Source organism: Sorex fumeus, unplaced genomic scaffold (assembly GCF_029834395.1).
Source record: "Sorex fumeus unplaced genomic scaffold, SorFum_2.1 ptg000048l, whole genome shotgun sequence".
Lineage (NCBI taxonomy): Eukaryota > Metazoa > Chordata > Mammalia > Eulipotyphla > Soricidae > Sorex > Sorex fumeus.
This window is the reverse complement of record NW_026606105.1, coordinates 3,709,321-3,737,100: the sequence shown is the minus strand read 5'-3', so window position 1 is coordinate 3,737,100 and position 27,780 is coordinate 3,709,321. Positions and strand designations below refer to the sequence as shown.

Sequence of the window (27,780 nt, the reverse complement as noted above, 5' to 3'; positions counted from 1 at the left end):
CATTAGGGGTTCAGAGGGGGAGAGACTTTGAAAACTTACATATCAGAAAATGTCTTCCTTTTTAGGCGACTCTAAGGGTTGGAACTCTAGGAATGGTGCGGAAAAATACTTTCCATTTCTGAAGACGTTGCTTCACTGATTTCTTACCTTCAGTGGCCCTGATGAAAAATCTGCCAGTTCCTCATCCCTTGCTTATTGTACTAATTATAAAAAACTAAATTTAATTTCTCTCCAGGCAGTTTTAATGTCTTCCCTCCTTTCCCAATATTCTACAGAGTCACAAGATTAGTACAGATCTAAGTAGAATGGGGTTCACCTCAATCTGAAGACTGTTCTGTTCATCAATTCTTTCCTTTTTTCATTCGTTTTTAGTTCCAGAAGTTCCAGCATTTAGATACTGACTCTGTCTCTTTCCTTTATTCATGCTTTCTGCTCTGCTCTTTCTTTTGGGCTCTGTATCTGTGAGTATTATTTTTCTCTTCCAGTCTACTATGTTTGGAAGTCTTATTTTAATTTCAAAAGGACTTTGAAAAAATTCTTTTATTTTCCCTGTATTTTCACCTTATAAAAATACCCCAGATCTTTCTGCAGCTAAAATTTCTAAGTTACTTATTTTTTTTCCAAAAATTTTCTTCCAGGTGTGTGTGTGTGCATTTATTTTCAAATCTCCTAACTCAAATTGGTTATTTCCCTTACATTCTCTCACTTGATTCTCCGTCCTTCTGACTCCCCTTTCTCTGCTCAATGTCTGAGAATTCCTGGCTGGCATTGAGGAATCAATATAACTGTTGACTTTTCTAGGAGTTGGCATGGGTTTTCTGCTGCCCTTACCAATTGGATTTCAAGCCTTCTTTCTACTAAGACTCTAGAAGCACTTAGGCACTAGAGAAGGAGTGAGGATGGGATGAGTCTCATTCTAATTCTAATTAGAGAATTAGCTAATAGGCTAAGGAGTTATTTATTTCCACTAAAAAAAAAAAAGAAAGAAAGATTTTTATTCTGGAGCACCAACTCCTACCTCTCCTCAGGCAGTTTATTTAGTTCCTTTATACAAACAACAACAGCAAAAAACACCATGACAATAACAGTGACAAGGGACTTGAAACCAGTAGCAATACACTGCCTGTGTTCTGAGCACGAAAGTGGGGTCGAGGGGTTCAGTGGGGTTCAGCTTCACAACTCATTTGTCTCGCTAACAGATAAGCCTCTTCGCGTGCCCAGGTCTCTTGGGGGTCGTGTGATTCGGATCAGCTTATGTCCTGCCTGGAAGATGCTTTCCCGCGTGTCCACTATCCTGCTCCGGCTGGCCTGGGTTGAGTTCTTCTTCGCTTAGAACCAAATCTTCTCTGTTTGCTTGGCTGAGAGGTGTCAGTTGGCTTTTTCGTGTCTTGACTTCAATTTCAGTGGGGCCTGGGGAGGGAGGGGAGGTAAACTTATAGGTTCAGTTCATCATCTTAAGTTCCAAGTCCCGCTTGAGGCTTGCACACAGGGCACTGACCTGGATTAGCTTTCCAGTTTTTAAAGGTCCCCCTAGGGCGATGAGAATGGAATCGAGAGGGAGGGGATGGATGAGAATCTAATAAGCTTGCTGAAAACATGCAGAGTCTGGGACTTCCGGGGTGTGAGTTTTTTACCGAAGGGACCCATCATTTTGAAACCCAGTAAGCTAGTGAACTAGAAAGACTGAAATCCCAACAGCCCAGAAGTTGAGCCTTTGAATGATGATAAAGGGGTCATCCCAGCTCTAACTAGTGGGGAACACCTCAGACGTTCCCTTTAAACCGGCACCCGGGATGATCAGAGGGACTGTTTGTTCTAATGAAATCAGATGAGGAACCAGTATAGGAGGCCAGAGCAACAGGAGGTGAGTGAGGACAGACAGATCCTACGGCTGGATTGCTGGGTCTGTCATATACTCTTTTCACTTGGGTGTTCAAAGAACTGCGGTTGTTAACACCATTCTGCAACCAGGAGGCCTGTTTCAGACTAGATCCATCTCGTATTAGCACTGTAGCTGAGGCAATTTACCGCTGCTCATCTTATCTGTTCTGCTCATACCTGACAGGGAGCAATGAGTTTCCATCTTCTAAGATTATTGTGAAGATTAACTGAGACCATCGCTAGCAGAGACATTGCCAAGACTCCACAACTCACTTCCTGCCCGTTGTTATTTTCCAAGGTGACTGAAAAGTCAACTTCTACATTCAAAGCAATAGATGACATAGTCATGAGATAAGGGGAAATAATTCCCTTTTTATTATTCAATTTTTAAAAAAATCATATTAATGATGGAGAAATGATAAAGGCATCCAAAGAAAATCACAATGTACGTCAAGTGCTTCTCTCTACCAAAACTCCCCCAAAGCAGAGAGAACTGTAAAACAATGAAATAAATAGAAGGGAGCCAAAGAAAAGCTGTCTAGATTAATGAACTAACTTTAATTATAGACCCTCAATTATAGTTAAAGCTACAAAGTAATGAGAGGTTCTGAATAAGATCAGAGGAAATTTCAGAAAATCTTTATATGTTTTGTTTTTAAAAAAAGGAAATTTGCATCAATTGTGCTGAGTTATCTTGTTCTAAAAGAAAGATTTCTCTCTCGGTGCACTTTCCTGCTTGGGGGCCACACCTAGTGATGCTCTGGGCTTATTCCTGGCTCTGCAGTCTGGGCTAACTCTTGGTGGGGTCGGAGGACCATATGGGACACTGGAAATTGAACCCAGGTTGGCTGCATGCCAGGCAAATGCCCTACCCGTTCTACTATCACCCCTGTCTGCACTTTATCTGCCAAAGTGGTAACTCGGGACAGTGATTGGAACCTGTCTCAACTGTGGAAACATAAGCACCTGCCCCAGGCCCTGAGCCAGAAGTCCATTGTTGGTTAGACAAACATTGTCCTGGTTTTTCAAGAGCTTTACTTCCAGGCTTCGTTTATTCAAAGGCAGGATATTGTTTTTTTGCTTGAGAGACAGAACTGAATAAAGAGGCTGATCCTCAAGCAACACTGAAAACCCCATTGTGATTTTTACATTCATAAAGCATTGTACCACAGTCTTTTCAGGGTCGGGCAGACCAAGCACAGGACGGAAGAGAATTAATTATACCGCATCTGTAAATGCCAGCTGAATGTGAAACCTTGTTTTAAAATGAGTGAATTGAAAAATGAGTGAGTTAGGTAAAGAACAGTGGTGGTCGATATTTCTCTCTCTCCCTCCCTCCCTCTCTGCCTCCCTCTCTCTCTTTTTCATTCATTTCCCTCCTCCTAATCATTGCTAGGTTCTTTTCAAATCAAAGGACTTTTCAAAGGACTACCATCGAATCTTCACAATAATCCTACAAAATAGATCCCATTTTCGAGATGAGAAAGGGCAAGAATTTGCCTGGAATCACACAGCTAGCCATGAAGAAGCCCACACTTGCTACTCCAGAGCTCAGCCTAGTAATGGCCCTTCCTAGCAGCTCCTGGAGAAAACGCCTCACATCACCGGGTCACTGGCAGGTGCTCCTGGCCCATTCGGGTCTCGGCTGGGTTCTAAGGGAGCCTTGGGGGGAGAACTGATCAGAAATACAAGCCCAGAGAGACCCCAGGATGTCAGGAGGAGGGGCTCCCTTTGTGGACCCAGTCCAGGAGGTGATGCTCTGAGAACAAGGCCTGGAAACAGGCAATGACCGAAATCTGAGAGCAGAGACACGGGCCTTGCAAGTCCCAAGACCTTGCTTCTGCAAAGCTCCGATTCCACCTCTCTGTGTGCTCTGAGCCTACTTCCTCCAGACAGAACTGGGGGTGCGGATCAGGGGGGATCGGGGGGTTATGGGGCTAATGGGAGCAGAAGACCAGGCTCGCGCTCTGAGTGACAGAGGTGGCGGAGCGAAGGCCCATTCTCTGCCTGCCTCCCGGGACCTCTCTAACCTGCCACCTCGCTGGGCACTCCTTACATCTGTGTGAGGAGGTACAGTTTCATTATATTTTCCTTCCACTCGGGTAGGTAGGCCAGGCTGGTTGCCACTTCCTTCTGGATGGACCAGGCCCAGGCCTCAAAGAACGGTGCCAGGTTCTTCTGCACTTGGTGAGAGAACATCTTCACCCACAGGTTCATTTTGTCAACGTTGTCTGTGGGCAGGTTGGTCTGGTTGCGGTACTCGGTGAAGAGGTGGATAAAAGGCTCCCACCCAAAGGCCTCCTGGAGCTGGAAGGAGAAATCAGCGGGGGTGAGACCCTGTCTCGACAGGAAGCCCCCACAGGTGGCACACCGAGGTCATCCCATGCACATGGCTAGGATCTCTTTCGTTGACCCGCTCTCCCACTGGGCCCAACAGCCTCACTCTCTCCTGTGCCAAGCAAGGTCGGGAGCAGTTGACAAGCTCTACTTAGACCCAGAGCACCGGAAATAGCTGGGGGTGGAGTAGTTACTACCAGGTCCTGATTCCTACACCGGATGGCAATGCCAAGGTATGACATTAGGGTATCAAATGGCCTCAAATGGAAGCATTAGTCTTCTAACAGACTTTATTGCATCTTTTGGGCCCTCCAGAGTGCTGGGGGTTGACCAGAAGCATGAGACGCCTGGGATGAAACTGGGGAGCCTGCATGCACTCCGACCACGGGGGCCATCTCCTAGGTATCTACAGTAGAGCAAGATTATAATCTCCCACCCCCAACCCGAAGGACTCGAATCCTCATGAAACACAAGTCTGAATCTACTTCCGAGGGACTGGAATGGCCTCTGAGAGAAAGCAAGTCTCACAGAAGTGGTAGCCAGACAAAAGCGCTAATGAGTCACTTGAGAAAAAGGCCAGTCCCTTGGCAAGAGCCCATGCCAGGCTGAGCCATGGTACTTCTGAGTACGAAGAAAGAGGGGTGCTAGCCAGAGGACCCCCCATGCTAGTTCACAAATGAGGACCCTCTATTCAGGGGCAGAGGGGCCCTCATGATAAGGTGGGAGTCAAACTTCCCATCTTAAGCTTCGCTGCCAAATTCTGGACAGTGGGGAGAGATACTTGAGCACATGGAATAGCGTGTGGCTGGCCTAGGACTGAGTTCCAGAATTCGAGGGTATGAAACGCTCCACCAGTAAGCTGGGAACCAATCCAGGGCCTGGGAGGGAAGGGAAGTGGCGCTCTGAGCAGTAACTCCAGGGTCATGACAGGAAGTAATTCTGGATCTCCTCTACGGTGGAAAGAGAAGCAGGGTGGAGGGCTAAGAGGAGAATGGTCCACTCACCTTGGGAAGGGAGACATCATTTTCCACCCTGTATGTCTATGTGTGCGTGGGGGAATGCTTAGTGTATTTTGTTTGATTTCTTGGCCACACCTGACGGTGCTCAAGGTTTGTTTCTGCCTCTGCACTCTGTGATCACTCCTGGCAATGCTCAGGGGACCTTATGGGGTGCCGGGATGGAAGCTGGGCTGGCTGTGGGCAAGGCAAATGCCCTTCCTGCTGTGTGATCTCTCAGGCCCTAGGAATGCTCAGTTTTGGGCAACTGGTCATCAGTTTGGTTGGGTCCCGGACATGGCTGGGTTCAAGGCCAGTGCCAGAGGTCACACTGATGGGGCCGCACTTGTGTCCAACACTTGGAAGCTCCCGTGGTGCTTCCTCTCCTGTTCTCAGGGGTCTTCTCAAAACACCTGGTGGGGAGTTCAGCGGGGCACCAGGACAACCGAATCCACTTCAGGGTGGTGCAAAGTGGGGGTGCCCCCGGAAGTGAGGCGCCACCAGGAGTGGGGCAGCACTGGAAGTGAGGCGCTACAGGCAGGAAGTGAGTCATTAGGAGTCACCCTGGGCCTGGCTCCCGGGGACCCCTCCCTCCTGCCGTACCTGCAGGTAGGTCTCCAGCGCTGTCCACGCATTCCAGTTCTTCACGTTGGGGCCCTTGCTCAGGTAGATGCAGACTCTCTTCTCCCGCACCGGGGGCCACAGGGCGATGTTGGCACGGCCCCGGGGGATGCTCAGCACCGTCTCATGCACGTACACGCACCACAGGTTGCAGGTGGCCTCGGTGGTTTGGGGGGGGGTCGGGGAACTTCCATTCCTGCCGCTGCTGGTTGCGCCCCAGCTCGTGCACCGGTTTGCGGTTGCCTGAGGCATGCGCCAATCCACGCTGGCGAATTAGCTCAAGAGTTTTCGAAGATAGGCGATTTTTTGTGGCTATCTCTCTCTTGGCATTCCTCGCACATTCATGGAGGTGCTGAACCAGTCGATTGTATTCCTCGTCAATGTTGTCAACAATGGCATCTTCCCATGTTGCCGCAATAGTACCATAGAGTTCCCAGTTGGTGGTCATTCTGGGAGTTCTCTTTTTGAACTTTGCAGCCCTTTCTCCCCGCTCTGTGAAGTAGAATTTTGCACGAAGGAGACGGTGGTCCGATCCCGTTCGAAATTTTGGGACCACAGCGACATCAGTCAGGCAAAACCGTCGATTGAATATGATGTGGTCTATTTCGTTGTGGAATCGTCCACCGGGAGATTCCCATGTCCATCGTTTAGATTCTGCCTTCTGGAACTGTGAGTTACCATGAATGGTCTTGGTCAACATGATGAACTCAGACAGTCTCTCAACCTGTTCATTCCATTCTAGGCCATGGGTCCCGATGTGAAGTTCTTCAGCTGATCTTCTCGGTCCTATCTTGGCATTAAAATCACCCACAATGATCTTGTAGAAGGTGTGGTCTTCTTTATAGAACTTCTCTAGCTCCATGTAGAACTTCTCGATTTCTCTTTGATCATAATGAGATGTTGGTGCGTAGACAACGAAGATAGAAACTGCAGGCAGTGAGCCACATCTATTCAAATGTAAACGTCCGATTCGGGTTGTTAGGCATTCGAATGAATCAATGCTCTTGGCCAAGTTTGTGTTGACAAGGACTCCGACGCCTCCAACACCTCTTTTATCGCATGTTCTGAGGAACAATTCTTCTCCAGTGTCGAAAACGGCATGGTGAGATTCGTGCCTTCTTGTCTCGGTCAGACCAATGATGTCGTACTTGATCATTCGCGTCTGTACCATCAGGTCCTCGATGGATGCATCTGATGCTAGCATACGTGCATTGAAAGTACAGACGATCATTTTTTGTCTTCCTTCGTTGTGGCAGCCTAGGTCGGCCTTGAGATTTTGTTGGCCTCTCCTTTCTCATCCTTCTCAGTGCTGCCATGTCGGTGAAGCTTTCAGTGTCAAGTGAATGAGACCAGTTGTAGTTACTGGTTCAATATGGGATATCACATTTCACTTAAAAGAGAGAAAGAATCTGGAGTTCCTACATCTATCCACGATTAAGAATCAGGAATGCTGTCTCATTTACCAAGGCATCAAAAATCAGATGATCTGGTCACGTAATGAGATTTAAAGACAACTGCTGGACTAAAGCTGTTACTGACTGGATTCCATGGGATGTCGAAAGACTGAGTGGCCGCCCAACTACCAGATGGTCAGACTTCTTCATCAAGATTATGAACGATCGGTTTGAGGCTCTTCATGTTCTTAGAGCGAACAGACGCCATTGGGCTCCACTAGCACGCGACAGGGACAAATGGAGACGTTACTGGCGACCGCTCAAGCAAATCGAGGATTAACGGGAAGTCAAGTGATCAAGTGATCAAGTGATCAAAGAGGATTCAGTCTAGCCCCGGGCTTCATTGCTTTATCAATCACCTACTTTATGAGACTCATACATTTAATAAAAGATATGATTAGAATTTTATTTCTCCATATGCCACTGAAAATGGAATTTGAAGATGATTATGGTTATGCTATAGGCACAGAATATATATATATATATATATATACATATATATCTATCTGACAATATTATGAGTGAAGGTGAATTTGCAGGTGAATTTGCTTTCCTGTCAGGAAAAGATTTGGATTTTATAGCTGGGAAGAATGAAGAATGTGTTAACCTTTGTTGGATTCATAGGAAGGATATCTCTGTAAACTAAGACTAGAACATAGATGGAATTCTCCAGAGTGGGCGCAATGCCAGAGTTAAGAGTTGGTGGTCTTGAGGATATGGTGCCGCCAGCAGGTCAATCTGTACCTGTGAGGCGGTGTATCAGCAGCCTGAAGGCACCGTCAGGCCTTCAGATATCCCAAAATTGCTCCTGTGCCTTTGGCCAGACCCCAAGATCTTGGGGCAAAGTTTAGCAAGAAAGTGAACGGCCAGAAGTTAGGTATGTGGGAGACACACCCACAAACCACCTCCGGCTCAGCTATATAAGTGTAGGCATGGCCTCTCTGGTTCCTGATCGAACTGCTTAATGACCATGATCCCAGAGACTCAGAAACAAATCTCGGAACCCAAAGGCTTTTGGCAGAAATGCGGTCTGTTCCTGAAGTAGGTTACTAGGGCTGGGCCACTCTAGGTGGGAATAGTTTTCGTGCCTTGGCCTGTTCCCCTTGGCGGTCCGGTGACTGCCATCCTCTAGAGACCACTAGACAGCCAGATTTGGGCCTGCAGTGAATAGACTCACGGGGTCTCATGAGATGAGGGTGGAACCAGCCATTTCTCCCCATCCCAGCGAGACCCTAAGTCGCCGCCTACAAACGGCCTCTCTGGCTCCTGATTAAGCTGACTGATGGCATTGCTCCCAGAGACTCAGAAACAAATATCGAAACCCAGCAGCTTTTGGCAGAAATGTATCTGGACCGCATACACAGCCATGGCTCCAGAGGCAAAAGGACTTAATCCAGAGCCCAAAAGCTTGTAGCAGAAAAGTGAATGGACCATGCATTAAAATACGGCACCGATGTCTTTGACAGTTTCTTCTTCATCGAGGTTTTCTTCCTGTCCCTCTAGGACTCCAATAATTCTTATGTTACCCCTCTTGGCTTCATCACGATCTTCTCTTGCCATCTGTTCCCGAATTGTGAGTCTCTTTTCCATTTTCTGCTCTTTTCTGGAGAGTCTCTGAACTTCATCTTCGAGCTCACTGATTCTGTTCTCAGCCGCTCTTACTCTGCTGCTGAGGCCTTCCACTGAGCTTTTCAATTCGCCTACGAGATTTTTCAGGTCTGACATTTCTGATTGCATTTTCCTCATTTCTGACTTCAGATCCTCTTGTCTTCTATTGGCATTGCTTTCCATTGTTTCTTTTAATTCCCTAAGCATCCTCAGTAGCTCCCTTCTGAATTCCTTGTCAGAGAGGTTGTCTAACACTACAGTACTGTTGGTGTCATCTGGGCTAGACTCTTCAATGTGAATGTTTGGTGGGCTTTTGCGTTGCTTTACCATTGTGAGAGGTGTGGTTTAGTCCTTCACGTTCAGTGTTACTATTCTGCTTGATATGCAGTGTGAGTTAAGATAGGCTTATGAGTTATTGGCAACTGTGTTTCTAGTGGCTGAGCTAAAATAGAGAAATTTCCATCTAAGAAGTTAGCTTATGGTTCCTATGGCATATGTAGTGGGAAAATATTTCGCGGCCGCGTTAGCGGCCGCGGCTCCGGAAAGAGTCCCTGGCACTGGGCGAGGAGTTGGGAATGTCTCCTGTTTGGAATTGGAGCCGTTCAGCTTTGTTGCCCAGAGCTGGGCCTCTGTGCCCGTCCCACGCGGAGCAGGGGTTGAAAACCGGCTGTCTAGGGGCTGTTTCTAGCTGCGCGTGCCCAGAGAGGAACCCAGGCCCTTGGGGGCGGGCTGTACCTGTTGGAATTGGAGCCGTTCAGCTTTGTTGCCCAGAGCTGGGCCTCTGTGCCCGTCCCACGCGGATCAGGGGTTGAAAACCGGCTGTCTAGGGGCTGTTTCTAGCTGCGCGTGCCCAGAGAGGAACCCAGGCCCTTGGGGGCGGGCTGTACCTGTTGGAAAATGGGCACTGGTGGAGGGATGGGTATCTGATCATTGTATAATTGAAACCAAAGCACAAAAAATTGTAAATCTACAACTTTAAAAAAAAAATAAAATAAAATAAAGGGGAAAAAAAAATTAAAAAAAAAAAATACGGCACCGGTTTCACCCCTGGTCTGCGCGGGACGGGCACGGAGGCCCAGCTCTGGGCAACCAAGCGAACGGCTCCTATTGCAACCAGGTACAGCCCGCCCCCAAGGGCCTGGGACCCTCTCTGCGCATGCCCAGCTAGCTCCACCTCCTAGGAAGCCGGTTTCACCCCTGGTCTGTGCGGGACGGGCACGGAGGCCCAGCTCTGGGCAAACAAGCGAACGGCTCCTATTGCAACCAGGTACAGCCCGCCCCCAAGGGCCTGGGACCCTCTCTGCGCATGCCCAGCTAGCTCCAACTCCTAGGAAGCCGGTTTCACCCCTGGTCTGCGCGGGACGGGCATGGAGGCCCAGCTCTGGGCAACCAAGCGAACAGCTCCTATTGCAACCAGGTACAGCCCGCCCCCAAGGGCCTGGGACCCTCTGTGCGCATGCCCAGCTAGCTCCACCTCCTAGGAAGCCGGTTTCACCCCTGGTCTGCGCGGGACGGGCACGGAGGCCCAGCTCTGGGCAACCAAGCGAACGGCTCCTATTGCAACCAGGTACAGCCCGCCCCCAAGGGCCTGGGACCCTCTCTGCGCATGCACAGCTAGCTCCCTCGACGTTCCCAACTCCTCGCTCAGTGCCAGGGACTCTTTCTGGAGCCGCGGCCGCGTCGGCGCAGAAATATTTTCCCACTTCATATGCCATAGGAACCATAAGCTAACTTCTTCGATGGAAACTTCTCTAGTTTAACTCAGTCACTAGAAACACAGTAGCCAATAACTCATAAGCCTATCTTAACTCACACTGCATATCAAGCAGAATAGTAACAGTGAATGTTAAGGACTAAACCACAGTTTTCACAATGGTAAAGCATCGATTTCAGAGTGAGGAAGGTCATAAGAGACAGTGAAGGTCATTTCTTATTGATCAAAGGATCTGTACAACAGGAAGAACTTACAATAATAAATGTATATGCACCTAATGAGAGACCAGCAAAGTACTTAAAGCAACTACTCATAGATTTGGAAAAAGACATCAACAGCAACACAATACTAGTGGGAGACTTCAACACTGCTTTGTCACCTCTTGATAGATCAACCAGACTCAAGCTTAGCAAGGACATACTTCATCTGAGGGAAACAATGGAAGAAAGGGACATAGTAGATATATACAGGACACTTCATCCACAAAAAGCTGAATACACATTCTTCTCAACCGTACATGGAACATTCTCCAAGATAGACCACATGCTGAGCCACAAAACATGCCTCCAAAAAATTAAGAAGATAGAGATTGTATCGACAATCTTCTCAGACCATAATGCGCTGAAATTACAAGTAAATCACATACAAAAACAGAAAACTAAATCAAACACCTGGAAATTAAACAGTGCTCTACTGAACAAGGAGTGGCTTAGACAGGAAATCAAAGAGGAAATCAAAAGGTTCCTAGAAACGAATGAAAATGAGGACACGAGTTACCAAAACTTATGGGACACAGCAAAAGCTGTGTTAAGAGGAAAGTTTATAGCTCTGCAAGCATTCCTCAGGAAGGAGGAGCGAGCACACATAAGTAACCTAACCTCACAGCTTAAGAGCTTGGAGACGAGATCGGGCGCGTTCAGGGTGGTATGGCCATAGACGACAATTTTATTCACTAGGGTGAGTAAAGACTGCCTCTGAAAGTGAGTTCAATGATCACGATCACAATCACGACCATCCTGTTGTTCATCAATCGCCTCGAGCAGGCCCCAGTAACGTCTCCTTCATCCTAGCCCTGAGATTTTTTTTTTAAAGTGCCATATTCAAAGCTCTTTCAGGGTTAGGAGAATGAGACCCATCGTTGTTACTGGTATTTGGCATATTGGGTACGCCATGGGGAGTTTGCCAGACTCTGCCGTGTGGTAGGTTACATTCGGTAGCCTTCCAGTTTGTCCAAAGTAGGAATGAGATAATAAGATGTCTCCTGGCAGCGAATGCAGCTGGGATTGATGGGATGCTCAGCCCCTGCACTAGACTTTCCTCGCCGGAGCCCCTTGGAGGGTAGCGGGTTGAGTTTCCCTCCCCACCCTGACCAGGGCTCCAGCAGCCGAAGACCACCAGAACCAGCCAGCACCATGCTGAGACCACTCTCCACAGGCATGACGGTACCTGCAGAGGAACACAGGCATGCGGGTCTGAAGGACTGAGATCTCCAAGCCTGCTCGAGTTCAATGGTGATGTGAAAATGTCTAGAGATCTGAGAATAGAAATGCCTTTGTCTAGCTCTCAAATTTTCTTTCTCTTCTAGCCTAATGTTAGACATATTTATTGGTTGGGTAAGTATTAAGACTCATAATTAATATTAGAATGTCTTCTAAATATCACCAAGTGTGGGGTATCTCCATTTAAAAAGAAAATATTGGGTAATTAGTCTCTAATACACCCTGGAAAATCACTGCAAAGTACTATTTCAAATTATGCAAAAATAGTTTGAAGATGAAAATGATTTTTGTTAAGCTAATCATGCTTAGATGTTTTCTTATTACTTTTACTTAAAACTCTTGCAAAGTCAATGCTTCTCAAATTTTAATGCTCCTCCAAGTAACCTTTGGAACAGCTCAGAAATATTTAGATATAGTAGGTCTGTGCATCTGTATTTCTAATATTCTTTCGTGTGGTCCATGGACTATTCTTTAATCATTAAAGTACCTCATTATATAGCGTTGGAATGTAAATATGCATGTATAGTGTGAGAAATGTTGATACAGATTATCAATAATAATTCACAATCCTGATTGTGCTTTATACGTGTTCAGAAAATTTGCACAAAATAATCTAATGTTTTGGTTCATTATAGACTAGAACAGATAAACGGGGTATTGTGAAATAGAACCCAAGTAACCGTATATTTTTTAAAGATAAATCAAAGCATATGATCAAAGAAAACAGAGATTTTTGACAGCAAAGTTATGGTTATCAAAAAGCTGGAGGGATGGGAAATAAGTAAAATGGGTAAAGAAAGTTAATTGTCTGGTAGTTAATTGAAGTAGACTTTTGGTGATGATCATAGTGTACTAGACGTAGGTGAAGTAAAAACTTGGCTATGCTTTTGCAACTCATAAGACCTACAGTACTTCCCAAAATTGATATTAGTGATTCCATGAATATCTGGATATTTGAAAGCATTTGTAATATTAAAAACAATCACTGTAAAGCATAAACAGTACTGCCATCACACGATAGAATAAGCTTCATAATAGTTTATCTCACAACCTCTTTCCATTTTTGTTTGTTTGAGTGCTTCCAATTTGCAAACTGTCTTTTTGGTGATTACACAGAACATTCTTTTTAGTGAGTGAAGAGAAAAGTTATTGCTTTTGTGACTCATTAATTGTAATCCTGTTATTATTGAATTTTGACATTATTAACCTTAAACGGGTCTCAAAATTTTGTTTCATCCTTAAGCATATATCATGAATTTTTATTCCAGCATACAGTCCTGATTCTAAAGGCAAAAATATTTTGTTGTCTCACCTGCATGCCTGAGGTATCATTAGTTCTCTTCTCTCAGCTAGACTGAAACTATTTGTGTAATCAGGAGGCAGCTAGGAAGCCCCACAGCTTGGTCTCTCTCTCTCTCTCTCTTTCTCTCTCTCTCTCTCTCTCCCCCTCTCCCTCTCTCTCTCTCTCTCTCTCTCTCTCTCTCTCTCTCTCTCTTCCTCCTTCCCTCCCTCCCTTTGCTAGTCTCTCCACACTCTGATTCGCTGCCTTGGTCTCTAGTCTCTCACCAACTCCCTACCTTTGGGGGTAGCCACACCCCATCTGGTGGCACAATCAACATATCAAAAGTCCTTCCTGATTACCCATCAGGCTCAAGGGTGGAAATACCAACTAGGGGTGTTTCTCCTCTTCTTAGTCCAATAACTTAATTAAAATCTTAAATGACATCTTAATTGTACTTCTCATTATTATTTTGTAAGGACAGGTAAGAAATACATTAAGCTTGTAGGGTGGCTTTCCTAGGGACATATCAATATAGATCTCAGACTACAGTGCTCAGACCAAATTAATCTTTCCTAATCCAGCTGTTATTTTTTGGATCGTGACAGAATTTGTCCATGACCATACTCTTAATGTACAGTGAAGTATTATGGCACTTTTGCCATTTCAATGCCAGGGTAGCTCACAGCTTGCCCTAGGTCTATCCAGTCCCTCATCAGAATCCTGCTTTTGGGGTGCTAGGAAGTAAGGGAAACTAAGACTTATGTCAAGAGAACAGATGCCCAGGAGTGAATATCATTCAGAGACAATTAACTCCCAAGTTACAAAAGCATAGCATTAGCTGTCTTTCTGTCTCTTTACAAAAAGGACTTTACTCTGAATTAACTATTAGCCTGGCAAGCTACCGAGAGTATCTCGCCTGCACAGCAAAGCCTGGCAAGCTACCCGTGACGTATTTGATATGCCAAACACAGTAACAAGTCTCACAATGTTACTGGGCCCACTTGAGCAAATTGATGAACAATGGGAGGACAGTGACAATGACAACTATGAAAAGGATTTAAGGAGAAGAGAAAAGCAATATTTACAGGTTAAGAGAGTCTGATTGGGAGAATAAAGGTAATTGACTGGCTGGGGAAGCAGAGAACCAAGAGATTACGAGTAAACAGAGGAGTGGGAGCACTGTGATGGGACTAACCCAATAAACCTAAACTCCCTGTGTCAAGGCAGAAAAGATAAACCAATATTATCCTACATCTTCTAGTACTGAATGAATTCTCTTCATGTCTAAGGAATGCCTGGTCTGTCAGATCTTGTTGAGATTTGTTTTGTGCCTAACACCAGCCTTTTCTTAAATACCAAAAGGTTACTTCCTTCCCCCACCCACCCACACACAATTTTGCATTCATTTTTCAGCAGTTTTTCCTAAGATGCTGTGTTCAACAGTCACTCCAGCGACTTCAAACTTTATTGGTAGCTTCCCTTTAAGATCCCTTCACTCTCTGCTGTGCGAAATTCTCCCTAGGAGGGAAGTCAGTAAAATATGAGACTTAAGTATGGATTTAATTTTTCAAGGATAACTTTTCATTGCTATCTATTGACCAGTGTCTGGTATAAATCTAATACCATTTAACTCATGAAAACTAAAAAGAGACTGTGGTATACACATATATGTGTGCAAAAACAAACACACACACACATATATACATATATATACACATATATGATCTAATAACACCAAATATTAGCCAAGTGGCATGACTGCTGGCCAACTTAATGAGTGTGGAAAGGTCAGACTGCAGCTGAATCTCACAAAGACAATCAATGTTCATGAGAAAAGAACTAGTTCCTCACGTTCCATTTGCTCTCAACCTAATAAACATCTCCGAATGCAGCAGTTATGTATACCTGGGTTGAGAATTCAACATGATGAACACCTTGGCATCAGAACGGCACAGGAGGAAGAGAGTGGCATGGAAGCCTTCAAGAACATCGAAGAAGTTGTTACGAGGATGAAGAACCTCCGACTCTTGACACATCTTTTTGGCTCCACCGTTCTCCCTGCACTAACATATACCTCAGAGACCTGGGTCCTACAAAAACAGGATGAGCACGCTATTGGGGTCTCCCAAAGAGGAATCGAAGGAGCTATGCTTGGAGTATCACATTTCACTCAAATGAGAGAAAGAACTGGAGTTATGACATCCCTCAACAATCGAGGATCAGGGACGCTGTCTCCTTTGCGAAGGTGTCGAAAATCAGATGGGCTGGACACGTAATGAGATTTGGAGATGACCGCTGGACTAGAGTCATTACCAATTGGATTCCACAGGACATCCAAGGAGCGCATAGCTGCCTAACTATGAGATGATCAGACTTTTTCATTAAGACCCTGCATGAACGGTTTGAGGATCTTCGTGTTTCTGGAGCGAGCAAATGCCACTGCGCTACACTAGCATGCAACAGGGATGAATGGAGATGTTACTGGCTCCTGATCGATGCTCAACGGGATTACAAGTGATATAAATGATATAGTGGGGTGCGGGGGGAGGTTGTCAACCCCATCAGTATTTAGGGGTTATCTCGAGTGGTGCTTGGGGATCATATGCGGTGTGAAGAATCAAACCTGGATCAGTTATCTATAATGCAAGCAAACATTTTAACCCCTCTACTATCTCTCCAGTTCCTTAAAGTTTTAAACAATCAATTTTCCTGTTTTTTTTTAATTTTTTTATTTTCTATATGGAAGATACCATGGCTTTTTAATTGCCAAACTACATATTTTGTAATTTTAGTATAGCACAAGATTTCCTACAAGAAATACTTTCCTGCAAGGAGAAACCATGATGGGAATCCTGTGAAAGTGATATATCTGGGGAGAAGAGGTAGGGAAAGGGTAAAGTAAAGCAAAAATCCGATTTTGGCTAGCTCCAGCGTGCTCTCACAAGCTCTGGAATATAAACTTAACCTCTAAGGGAGCCAGGTTTATGTATCCTCATTTCAGCCAGTCCTTAACTTATTCTGTCTTGGGAGTATGCAGGTGCGTAGTTTTGGGAAAAATTATATAAACTCCTATGGAGGCTTGTTCTTAGCTATTTGAGAGAAATTTCCTACTAAAAGGGGTCCCTTTGAACTTTTATCAGCCAGCATACATCCTGCTGGTGAGGGGAAACTGTGGAAAATGATGCACCCATTACTTTTGGAAATTAATGATATAATTTTTAGATGTAGTGAACATTAGCCGTCTACTAAAAGCAGCCCAAAGACAGTGTTAGTGGACTTTTATAAGAAAATGAAATTTCAGTTCTGAACTTGTTTTAGAGAGTTGAACTTATTGGAAAAGGTCACTGTTACGATATATTCTGCAAAATACATTTTTACAGGTCTCCTCATAAGTCCCAGTTCCAGTCAGTCTGATAAATTTTTAGTTATTCAAGTTGAACAACGGGAGGACCGTGACTTATACATATTTATGGTGAAATGTATGAGGGGTAATCAATAACAGACTTTAAAGCAAAAATTGTGATAATATATTAAATTATGATAAAACTATGATGGAAGTAGAAAAGAAATAAAATTTAAAGAGGAAAGGAACAAGTAAAGTTCTATATATTTAACGTAGAATGCTACCAGAAGTTTTCCCAAATAGAAAAGTCTTACAAATTGATATTTAGCCCCAGAATGAATTTCAACAACCTTCACACACTTCCCTCTTAATGTGGTGGGAAGATGCCCACTGGTTGGATGGGTGTTTGAATATTACCTGTAATGAACTCCTGTGAACTACTTTATGAAAATAAAATGTGTAAAATCATTAAAAAATTGATATTCAGATTATTTTCCTTAAAAATGCCAAAAGCTTAAGAGACAGTACCGTGGAGAAGCTGGCTTCAATCCCCGGCATCCTATATAGGTCCTCAAGTACCGCAAGGTGTCATTCCTGAATGCACAGCCAAGAGAAGCCCTGGGCATCACCAGGTGTGGCCCCCCCAAAACAAAAAAAAACAAAAAGCCAAAAAATTATACTTTGAGAGTCTATTGTCTGTACACAATAGTAAAATAATCGTTTCATTTGTTTGTTTGAAATAAAGATTTTTTATTTAAAAAAATAAAGATGTTTATTAAAGGCTGAGCAAAGACCAAACTGATGTGGGGGATTTTGAGGCTCCAACACAGTGGGAGAGGGCTGGATGCCCAAGGCCCAGGTTCATGTGGGAACTCTGCTGGGAGAGTCTGGAGGAAAGAGGACCTGAAACAAGGACACTGCAGAGAGGAAAGTGCCAGGGTCAGAGGCTCTGTGAGGCAGATAGATGGAAAGCGCAGACACAGGGGGTGTCTGGGTTCCTGAGAGAACAAAGCCAGACCCAGGAGACAGGGCTCCAGGCTTGGAAGGGGCAGGAAGGGAGGGCAGGGGAAGCTGAGGCCTAGGCAGGTAGAGAGACCACCCAGGCCTGAGTGGGGCAGGGCTGGTGGCAGCCATGCATGGGGTCCCCTCCCCCGCCCAGGACCCTTTGTGACTCCTCAGGGTTCTGTGATGTCAGCAGAGTGTATATAAACGGACCTGCTGCTTTCTGGCTCAGTTGCCACAGGCAAGCAATTACTGATTACTTCTCTGATCTCATGCGAATGGAGTCTAACTCTTATTCTCCCATAACCCCTCAACCCCTGCCTGAGTGGCTGGTTTTCTCGCTTGAGGACCCGTACCTCTCGGGTTTTATAATAATCCTCTTTTTAATTTTGCTGAAGAGATTTGTTTCCTGTTTGCGGTCAAGGAACAGCACCAGGTAGAGTCTGGAGACGTCCTGGGGGACTGAGGGCAGGTTTGTTTGTAAGAACCAGACGGGGCGTCTGGCCAGGAGAGAGCATCAAGTCCTCTTGCAGACGTGAGGGACAGGGCGAGGTGTTCCGGGGGACCCAGTTTACCTCAGGGTCAGAGTCTGTGAGGGAGAGCCCCTCCAGCACAGTGGGAGAAATGGCTGTCCCTGTGGGATCCCAGGCCCGGGGAGAGTACACGCTTCCCCCCTGACCTGCGGTCAGTGACCCCACGGGACAGGGGTGACTCACACAGGGGCCTCCATGGGGGCCAACAGGACAGTGGTGACCTGAGAGACCCTCAGAGGGCGCCCAGGGCCTCTGTGAGGCAGCACAGCGCACAGACTGGTCAGGGTGCTGCTGGCACCAGGGTGCGGCCTGACAGGGACTGAGAATGGGGTCAGCGTCCCTGGAACTGAATCAGGCGAGAGAGCTCAGCCCCAGCGTGCAGTTCCCTGCAGGAGTCCAGGCCTGGGAGGCTCCTTGAGCTTCGGAGAGGCCCAGGTCCTCATTCCCCCTTTCTTCTCAGCACTGGAAGGCTGCCTGGAGGAGGAGAGGCTCTGCACACACCGAGGTGAGGGGGCTGGCTTTCCCGCCCGGGCTCTGCCAGGGGACATTCCCTGTCCTGGCCATCCGGGCCAGGCCACAAACTGAAGATGTCCCTGTGGAGAGCGGCCCCCTGAGGGCATCGGAGGAGAGTCGGAAGGGAGACAGGCAGAGCCTGAGACCTCGGGGGTCCCACTGAACCACGCCAGGGTGGGAAGCAGTGGAACTGCCCTCCAGGTGGGCGGGGGACACAGGACAAACCATGTTTCCCAGGAGAGTGAACGGTAGGTCCCTGGAGGACACTGGGCTCTGGGCTCCCGGAGCTGGTGTGTCCGGCCTTTCCCTGCGAGCAGTTGCCTCAGGGAGCCTGGGACACGGGCTGGGCAGGTCTTGGGGCTCGGACAGGGCTGGCCGGGAAGCTGTGCATTGCCCCTGATGGACCTTCCTCCCTGGCAGGAGCCCTTCTTCACCACGGGAGAGCCTTAGGCCAACCAGGTGACTATTCCCCACGTATCCAGCCACCTCAGGGCCGAGTGCTCCCATGGGCACAGTGCAGTGAGCCTCGAAATGGGGGTGGGGGGAGGCCCTGGGAGAGGGCAGAGCTACTGTGACCTCATGGACCTGTGGGGGGGAGGGGCTCAGGCTGTGGGGGGTACCGGGGGTCTCCCACCCATGTCAGCAGGGGCCTCTACTCTCTCTTCCTGGCTCCAACCTTGTGCCCTGTGTCCTCTGCAGACAATGGCTCCAGCCACAGGACCCCCGCCGCCAGCATATGCCTCTGTACCACGTGCCCCCGTTTTCTGCACTCTGGGGACGAGCTGCACAGCATCCCTGCCTCTTCATGGCCCCCGCTGCCCCGGGCGCCCAGCAGCTGAACTTCAGTAGATCCACCTCTCTAACCGCCCCTTGGACACAGAGGGCTTCTCTGTATGGACTGCTCCACCCTGGCTCCAGGTTCCTTCTGGGAAACAGCCACTTAGGCCGCCCTCTGACGCCTGAAGTCTCGCTGCTGCCACGTCAGCGCTCAGGAGTCGGCCGAAGAGTCGGGGGCGTGAGGCAGAGCCCGGCCCAGAGCACCCAGGGGACCCTGTGTCCTGCCAGGCCCCACGGCGTGTCCTTGTGCCCATGGGCCCCAGACCACCGTGCAGACCGTGGCCTCCATGCCCCGACCGAAGTCAGCGTGCTGTTCCTCTGGGGGGCAGGCGTGTGGGGGGTCAGAGGCACAGCAACTCTCCAAATCGGGGACCTTCAGGTGTGGCAACAGCTCTCCGAGGCTCTGCCCTCTCTCCATGGCGAGGAGTTGCCAAACCCAGAACACGACGGGGCTGCTCTTGTAGTCCGTGAGGACACTGACCATTCACCTGCAACACAATCTGACAGGCCCCCGTCCCCAGCAGTGTATATACCATTCATGTTCTTTCTCTTCGTCTGCTCTGACGAGCCTCCCGCAGACGGGAGCCCACCTGAGGACGAAGACTACCTGTACGTTCCTTCCTTCGATCTGGGAACACCCCCTCTGAGTCTCCCGGGGGTGCAGCAGCCAGCCTCCCCCGCTGTGAGCTGGGCCTTCCCCCAGGACCAGCGCCCCCAGGGGGTCCAAAGGCAGGCCAGTGCTACAGCAATGCACAGTGGCCGGGACGGGCCTCGTGGACAGAGGAGGAGACGGTGGTGGCCCTTTCGGGGTGGACACAGGCGGGGACGGAGCCCAAGCAGTCCCTCGACGCTCTCCAGTGCAGCGCAGCCGCACCGGAATGACAGCTTCTGGAGAAGACTGCAGCGATTTTTATGCTGCTCGGGTTCCCAGGAGAGCGCTTGAAATACTACCTCCTGGAGTCTCACTTATCAAAATTAAAGATAAAATAAAATAAAAATGTTGAAAAAAAAATAGTAACTCATGACTGCGCGGCCTTGGTGGACTCGTGGGTGGGGTGGGCGGGGGGATGGGGTTGCGTTCCCCACAGTCCCCAGGAGCTCCTGGGAAACTAATCGGGTGCCACCCTCCTCCGAAAAGGGTGGGTCACCGCTGCCCACAGCGTAGAGCCCTCTGTCCCAGCCCACCCCCGCCGTGTCCTGGAGCCTGTGCGGGGAAGAATCAGGCGCAGATGCTCCCGGAAGCAGCATGTGAAGACAGGGGCAGACGTGGACACGGGGTGTGCGTCAACGTCTGGGCGTGGAGGGGGAGCACAAAGGCACCTTCTCTATGGGACACTGTGCATCGCCCTGGAAACGCACCCTGAGAAGTGACCCCTTCCCCAGGACTGTCTTTAGATCCACAATCTAGAGCAACACTGTTGGGGAGTCATGGTGAGCCAGGGACACTGCACCCCAGGGGCTCCCAAAGCAAGGGGGGAGAGTGAATGTTGGGATGGGAAGCACAGCGAATGAATGCATCCCGAGGACACCAGGTCTCTGCCTTTCTCTTCCTCTGCACCCTTAGCTCCCCTTCTTCCAGCTTTACCCACGGATGCTGGTGTGAGTGTCCCCCATAGTGGCCAGCTGTCCCTGGGGCGTGTCCCTATATGGGTCTTTGAAGGTGAAGATGGTTTGCAGGGACGTAGCCAGGCACAGCCTCCCCAGCTTCACCCAAAATGGAAGTACTTAAGCAGATGGCAATCAGATTAGACTACCAAAATACTTTAGATTTTTAAATATCAAATCAAAAGTTTATGACTTCCTCCAACTATCAAACATCAATTTTTAGTGAGAAATGTTATTGGTGAATGTTTTGGCAAATTTTGAAATTTTGGTATAATATGGTGAAATATAGTGATTCAAAATCTGCATCTAAGATTTCCATTTATTTCAATGTCCTAATGATTTTGCATGGAAAGACATACTTGAAAAGGAAATTTTTTTTGGAAAGAAATTCTTTATTGACTGTACTAAGCAAAGATATTAATTTTTAATGTCAACTACAAAGTATACATGGACTATAATTTTTAATAATTCTAAAAAAATTAGTTTTCCTAGCTAATTAGGAGAGTCTTTTAGTTGGTGGGTAGGGGATACACCCAGCAGTGCTCAGAAAGACTTCCTTTGGGAGGCCGAAGTGGAGCCATGACAGACTCCACTTTCAGACCAAAACTCAGCAGGCCTAAGTCTCGGTTTCCCCCATCAGAAAGTCCCGACTTCCCAAAAAACAATATCACCCTGGGCAGATAAACCGCCCTGTGGCAACAGCCTATCAGAGTAGGGGGCATGAGCAGTGCTGCCCAGCGAAGTAGAAGAGTGGCGTCACAGGACTGGACAGGGACCAGAATTGGACCCACATCGCTAGTTCCTAGAAAAAAATGCTGCTATGTAACCCAACCCTATATAAATGGTTTATAATTCAGAGTCGGGGTCCTTGTCAAGACTCCACTGCGTTGGGTGAGACTTGGACCGTAGCTTGAGCTAGCAATAAAGGGGCCTTGCATTTGTGCCCTCGCGTCCAATCTAGTCAATGTGCGAGCGAAACTCCCTTCCCAGGACATAACACCTTCTGGCTCTGTGCTCAGGGTTCATTCCTAGCAGTGTTTATAGGATCATAAGGGATGCCAGGGATTAAACCCGGTTTGAGTGGCACCCTCCCTGATGTGCTATCACTTTGGTCCCAGAAGGGTTACCTGAGTCATAGACAGAGCCTAACAAAAATTAATTGTGACTGTGAAAAAATAGGGTGGTTGCTAAAGTAAAAAGACAGAGGCTGGGAGATATTGATGAGAGTCATCATTTTAGTACTATGAGAACTGGAACACTGCTGCTGGTTGATGTGGTGAGACATTGAAATGGAAAGGGTTCTTGTAAGTACGTGAGTCTGGAAATGTTTATATGATAATGGTCATCTGGCCATAAAATCCTATTAATTATAGAAATAGTTCTCAATATCAGAACTATTTCATAGTTCTCATTTCCTAGAGTTGTTTCAAAAAGTATTTCCTCACTATTTTAAAATATCTTAAACTTGATGGTAATTATGATTAATTTTTTAAAAATATATCTGTTAGATAGCCAAATACTGGAAATCATGTCTTCAAATTAAAAACACTTTCTCTTTCGGGGCCAGAAAGTTAGGGCTTTAGATGCTTGTCTTGTATGTGGCTGACCCAAGTTTGATCTCCAGCAACACACATGTCCCAGAGCACCACCAGCAGTGACCCCTGAGCACAGAGCTAGAAGTGAACTCTGAGCACTGCTGTTACCCAAGCCTCCCTTCCCACACCATCGAGAAGAACAAAAAATTGTGTCCTCCACTTACGAATCCATGATGTTTTCAAATAGATCTTTTATCATTTCTAATTTAGTCAATTAAAAATGATATCTTGTTCCCGGACGAGAACAGTGCAGTCTTTTGCCCCCGCGCCTGGGTGTCCCTCGCCGGGACCCCTTGGAGGGGAGCGGGTCGAGCTTTCCTCCCGGCCCCGACCGGGGCTCCGGCAGCCGAAGACCTCCAGGACCAGCCACCACCATGCTGAGACCACTCTCCGCACACATGAAGGTACTGGCAGAGGGACAAAGCCACGCGGGTTCCGGGGCCGAGACCTCCAAGCCTACTCGAATTGGAGTCGAGCATCTTCCACCCAGATCCTCCAAATTCCAGTAAGCGGGGGTCACACCCACCACCTGGCCCCCTGGCGCCGTGTAATCCCATCAGCGGCCAAGACTCAGAGAGTATAAAATCCAGATTCCGGAACCGCGCGGCCGCATTCGCGGCCCCGCGACATCTTATCAGAACTTTTCTTTATGACATCTTATTATCTCATTCCCACTTTGGACAAACTTGCAGGCTATCGAATGTAGCCTGCCCACAGGGCAGAGTCTGGCAAACTCCCCGTGGCGTACCAAATATGCCAAATACCAGTAACAATGATGGGTCTCATTCTCCTAAAGAGCCGTGAATATAATCTCAGGGCTAGGATGAAAGAGACGTTACTGGGGCCTGCTCGAGGCAATCGACGATTAACAGGATGATGAAATGAAAAAAATGAAAAAAAATTAGACTTAAGATTTGTGCTTCCTCATTTTACTGGAACTCAAGATGAAAGATGCAGGGATATTAATGGCTAAGGAATGTGTCTATGTATGAAAATCTCTACAAGATATACTTAATAACCTAGAACTTCCAGTGATTTATATTTTGGAGGGTTGAACACATAGAGACAAACAATATTTTATGTGATCCAGAAACATAAGTAGAAAGAAACTGAGAACACTTTGATGATTCTTACAGTAAACATTTGTTAAGTATAGTATCTTTCTCATTTTTTAGATAAGAAAATAAACAAAATCAGACACATATAGTACTCTATTCCTGTAACAGCCCTGATGGTTTTGCATGCCTCCTGTACATCAGAGGCTACTGAGTAGACATACAGTCAGGATATATAAGCAGAAGATATTGATTTTTAGATTAATCCATCAGCATATTAGAGTCATAGGAGTAGAGAAGATAAGCAAAGTGTGTTGAAGAAAGTGAGAACCCCACAGGCTTCTCTCATAATATAAACATTGAAAATAGGAAGGAAAGGAAAGCTCTTGAGAGAAATGCCACCCTAAAAGGGTGGCAAATGATGTTGGTGTAATCAGTTATGTAACAAGAAAATATCTTAGATATTTATTGGTAGTTCTAGGAATCAAAACAATGACTTCACACAAGGTTCTACTATTACTTATTCTTAAGTAAAAATATATTTTATAATAAAAAACAAGTAAACATAAATACTAAAATATTCAAAAAGAAAAAAGATGGCTAGAGCGAGAGCACAGCGGTAGGGCGTTTGCCTTGCACACAGCCAACATGGCCGACCCGAGTTCGATTCCTCCACCCCTATCGGAGAGCCGGGTAAGCTACCGAGAGTATCTCGCCCACACGGTAGAGCCTGGCAAGCTCCCCGTGACGTATTCGATATGCCAGACACAGTCACAACAAAGTCTCCAATGGAGACATTACTGGGCCCGCTTGAGCAAATCCATGAACAACGGGAGGGCCTTCACCTTTTACCTTTATGCTATCCTTAGTCATTTGTATTAAAAATGCTTTGTAGATCATTATTTTCCTGAAAGGACATGTGGAGAGATTTAGTATGTCTGGGAGAAGTTGGAAAACCATAAGACAATAGATTTTATTTATCAATTGTTCAGGATTTTGTCACTTGAAACTACAGTCCATGACAGAATAATAAAATAGCTGTTTTAATAGCAATTAATGAGAAGTTAGACGTTAGACATCTGTCTATCCTCCAGTGCCCAATTCTACAATTTTCCTTTTACGTTTTCATTTCAGTTTGGTATGGTATACAGATAGAAGCATCCCTTTAACCACCATGGAGAGAGATGACTATAATAGTAGCAAGGATAGTGCTTCTTTCAATCTCTATATTTCACATGTATATGAAGTCTTAAAATAGTTGTTTTTCTTTCTGAGTTATTTAGTTCTGACTCATTCTGGTTATTGCAATGAATAAACATTTTATCTTTTACTAGCAGGACATCATTGCGTTACATATTATGTCACTTTCAATCTAATTATTTATCAATAGAATTTGCTAATTGTGTCAATATTTATTGGAATAGTTAGAACTTTGTTTTAATGTTTTGTGTTGTTTTTTGATGCAAACAATATTCAGGGAGAGATGTGGTATCTCTAGTGAGGAACTGGGGTGCAAGCACTTGTATATTTGGTAAAGATCCATCATACATTATTGATGATTGTTATTGGACATGAAAATTGATAATCACAGTTAAAGAATTAATACTCAATCCCCACTATTATTTACAAGTTCTTGATTTTTTGTTTTATTCATATACTTATTCATTATTCAAAGGTATGCATTGAATGTTTAATATTTATAATAGAATTAACCTACTAATTTTATTATTTTAACTCCTAATAATTTTATTTCTGTTACTCAATTATTTTATTGCTTATTAATTTATGATTGTGGGTTGTATGAAAAAAGCAGGGTGCCAGGTGTGTTATGGTCAGAGATGTTCATTGTGTTTTACGTACACTAGGGTTAATATAAGTGGAACCTTGGAGTCAAGTGTACTAATATCCCCTGAAAGCATCTACTGCCAAAAAGAATCACCCATCACAGAATCAGAAAGATTCTGACAGGCCTTTCTAATTTTGTGAGGCAAGAACCTCAATCACTTGACTCAACGAATTTATAAAAGAGAACATAAAACAGCCACTACGCAAGATAATGGAAAACTTGAAAGACTTTAAGACCATCATAGACAATAACAAAATACCAGGCAGATTTGACAAATCAACATAAGGCTTTTTAATAAAAGAAAAATATGGCCAACAAAAACCTTCAACGTCAAGGTAAAATAGCAATCAAGTTTAGCTGATGAGAAAACAGTAAGTTGAATGTAAACTAGGAGACACAGTGGCAGATTACAGTGGAGAGAGAAAAGTGAAAATATGACAAAAGTTAGGGGGATTAGGAAGGTTAAAGTGCTTATCCCCATTCTCTTCAATTTACTTTTTTTCTTGTTATCATGGTCACACACTTTTGGAAATAATGCTGACACCCTTTGTTGTGGAGCTCTCACAAGGGTTCACACTCTCTTATGGTATGAGCATTCCTGTGGTGTTGCTCACAGTAATCCCAGGGGACTGCACACTTTGGGACAGCTCTGAGAATTTCAAATGACAGAATCACACTCAATTGGGATTGAAGGGGTGGAACTGACAGACTCATGCTCTGTGGCTCTCTACCTGAGCCATCACGGGGTACTTTTAATGTGCTTTGTTAAGTTGGGACTCCATACAATTTTTCTTCTTAATACACTATTAGAAAGCAGGGGGTGGGGTACGGGGGGAGATCTTTTTTTCTTTACCTAAGTTATCTTGAGATTGAGGTTGCTGTAAGGTAAGGGCATAAGCCTGTAAGAAAATCTGTTGGAGCACTAGAATTGCTAGCAAGTAGGATCAAAGGTGAGGAGATTTTTCTGGAAAGCTTGTGGTTAGGACAATATGAGAACACTATGGTATCCAAATTGTAAATGGAATTTAATTGTCCTGTTTTGTTTCAATATTTTGTTTGGCACAACATGGTTTATAACACTGTTAATGTTTGTGGGTTTTGTGTACAAAATTGCGGCTAACACCACCAAAGGACCAAAGACCCTCCACTACTATGTTTGTCACTCCTAGTCTATCCCATCTTATCCCATCTGCTGCCCCTATGTTGATACCTCAGTTCTGTTATCAGAGTCCAAGGGGTTTTTTTTCTTTCACTGGCCCTTGTCTATTCTCTTATTACTTATATAGTACATATGAATGAAGTTATTGGCATATTTTCCTTCTCCCTCTGATTTACTCCACTTAACATGACAACCTTAGTTACATGAAACATCAAAAGACAAGATTTCATCATATAGCTGGATAGTATTTTATTGTGTTTGTCATTGATTGCCTCGAGCAGGCCCCAGGAATGTCTCCTTCGTCCTAGCCCTGAGATTTTAAAAAGTGTCATATTCAAGACTCTTTTGGGGTTAGGAGAATAAGACCCATCATTATTACTGGTATTTGGCATATTGGGTACGCCACGGGGAGTTTGCCAGACTCTGCCGTGTGGGCAGGTAACATTAGGTAGCCTGCCAGGTTGCCCAAAGTAAGAATGAGATACTAAGATATCGCGTGACCACATTTGCTTCCAGGAGCTGGGTTTTTATAATCTCTGGGTCTTGGCTGTTGATAGGATTACACAGCGGCAGGGGGCCAGTTGGTAGGTGTGATCCCTGCCTATTGGAGGATGGAGCATCTGGGTGGAGGATGCTCAGCTCCGATATGAGCAGGCTTGAAGATCTCAGCCCCAGGACCCGCATGCCTTTGTTCCTCTGCCGCAACCTTCATGCTTATGGAGAGTGGTCTCAGAATGGCGGTGGCTGGTTCTGGAGGTCTTCAGCTGCTGGAGCTCTGCTGGGGGCAAGGAGGGAAACTCAACCCACCCCCTGCAAGGAGCCCTGGCGAGGACAGTCAGGCGCAGGGGCAGGAGACTCTTATTGTGTATATTTCCTTTTCTATTCATTTGCTCTTGGGACT

The 27,780-nt window shown here is 46.0% G+C and overlaps 1 protein-coding gene across 1 annotated transcript; it reads right to left on the bottom strand.

Moving 5' to 3' along the window:
- Positions 1 to 1,196: 1,196 nt before the first annotated feature.
- LOC130032358 (TRPM8 channel-associated factor 1-like) lies at positions 1,197 to 6,086 on the bottom strand. The gene is made up of 3 exons (XM_056123940.1): positions 5,817 to 6,086; positions 3,938 to 4,188; positions 1,197 to 1,410 (listed from the first exon to the last, which is right to left on the bottom strand). The coding sequence occupies exons 1-3, from the start codon at positions 6,084 to 6,086 to the stop codon at positions 1,401 to 1,403; spliced, it is 531 nt and encodes a 176-aa protein (XP_055979915.1). The 3' UTR covers positions 1,197 to 1,400.
- Positions 6,087 to 27,780: the final 21,694 nt, after the last annotated feature.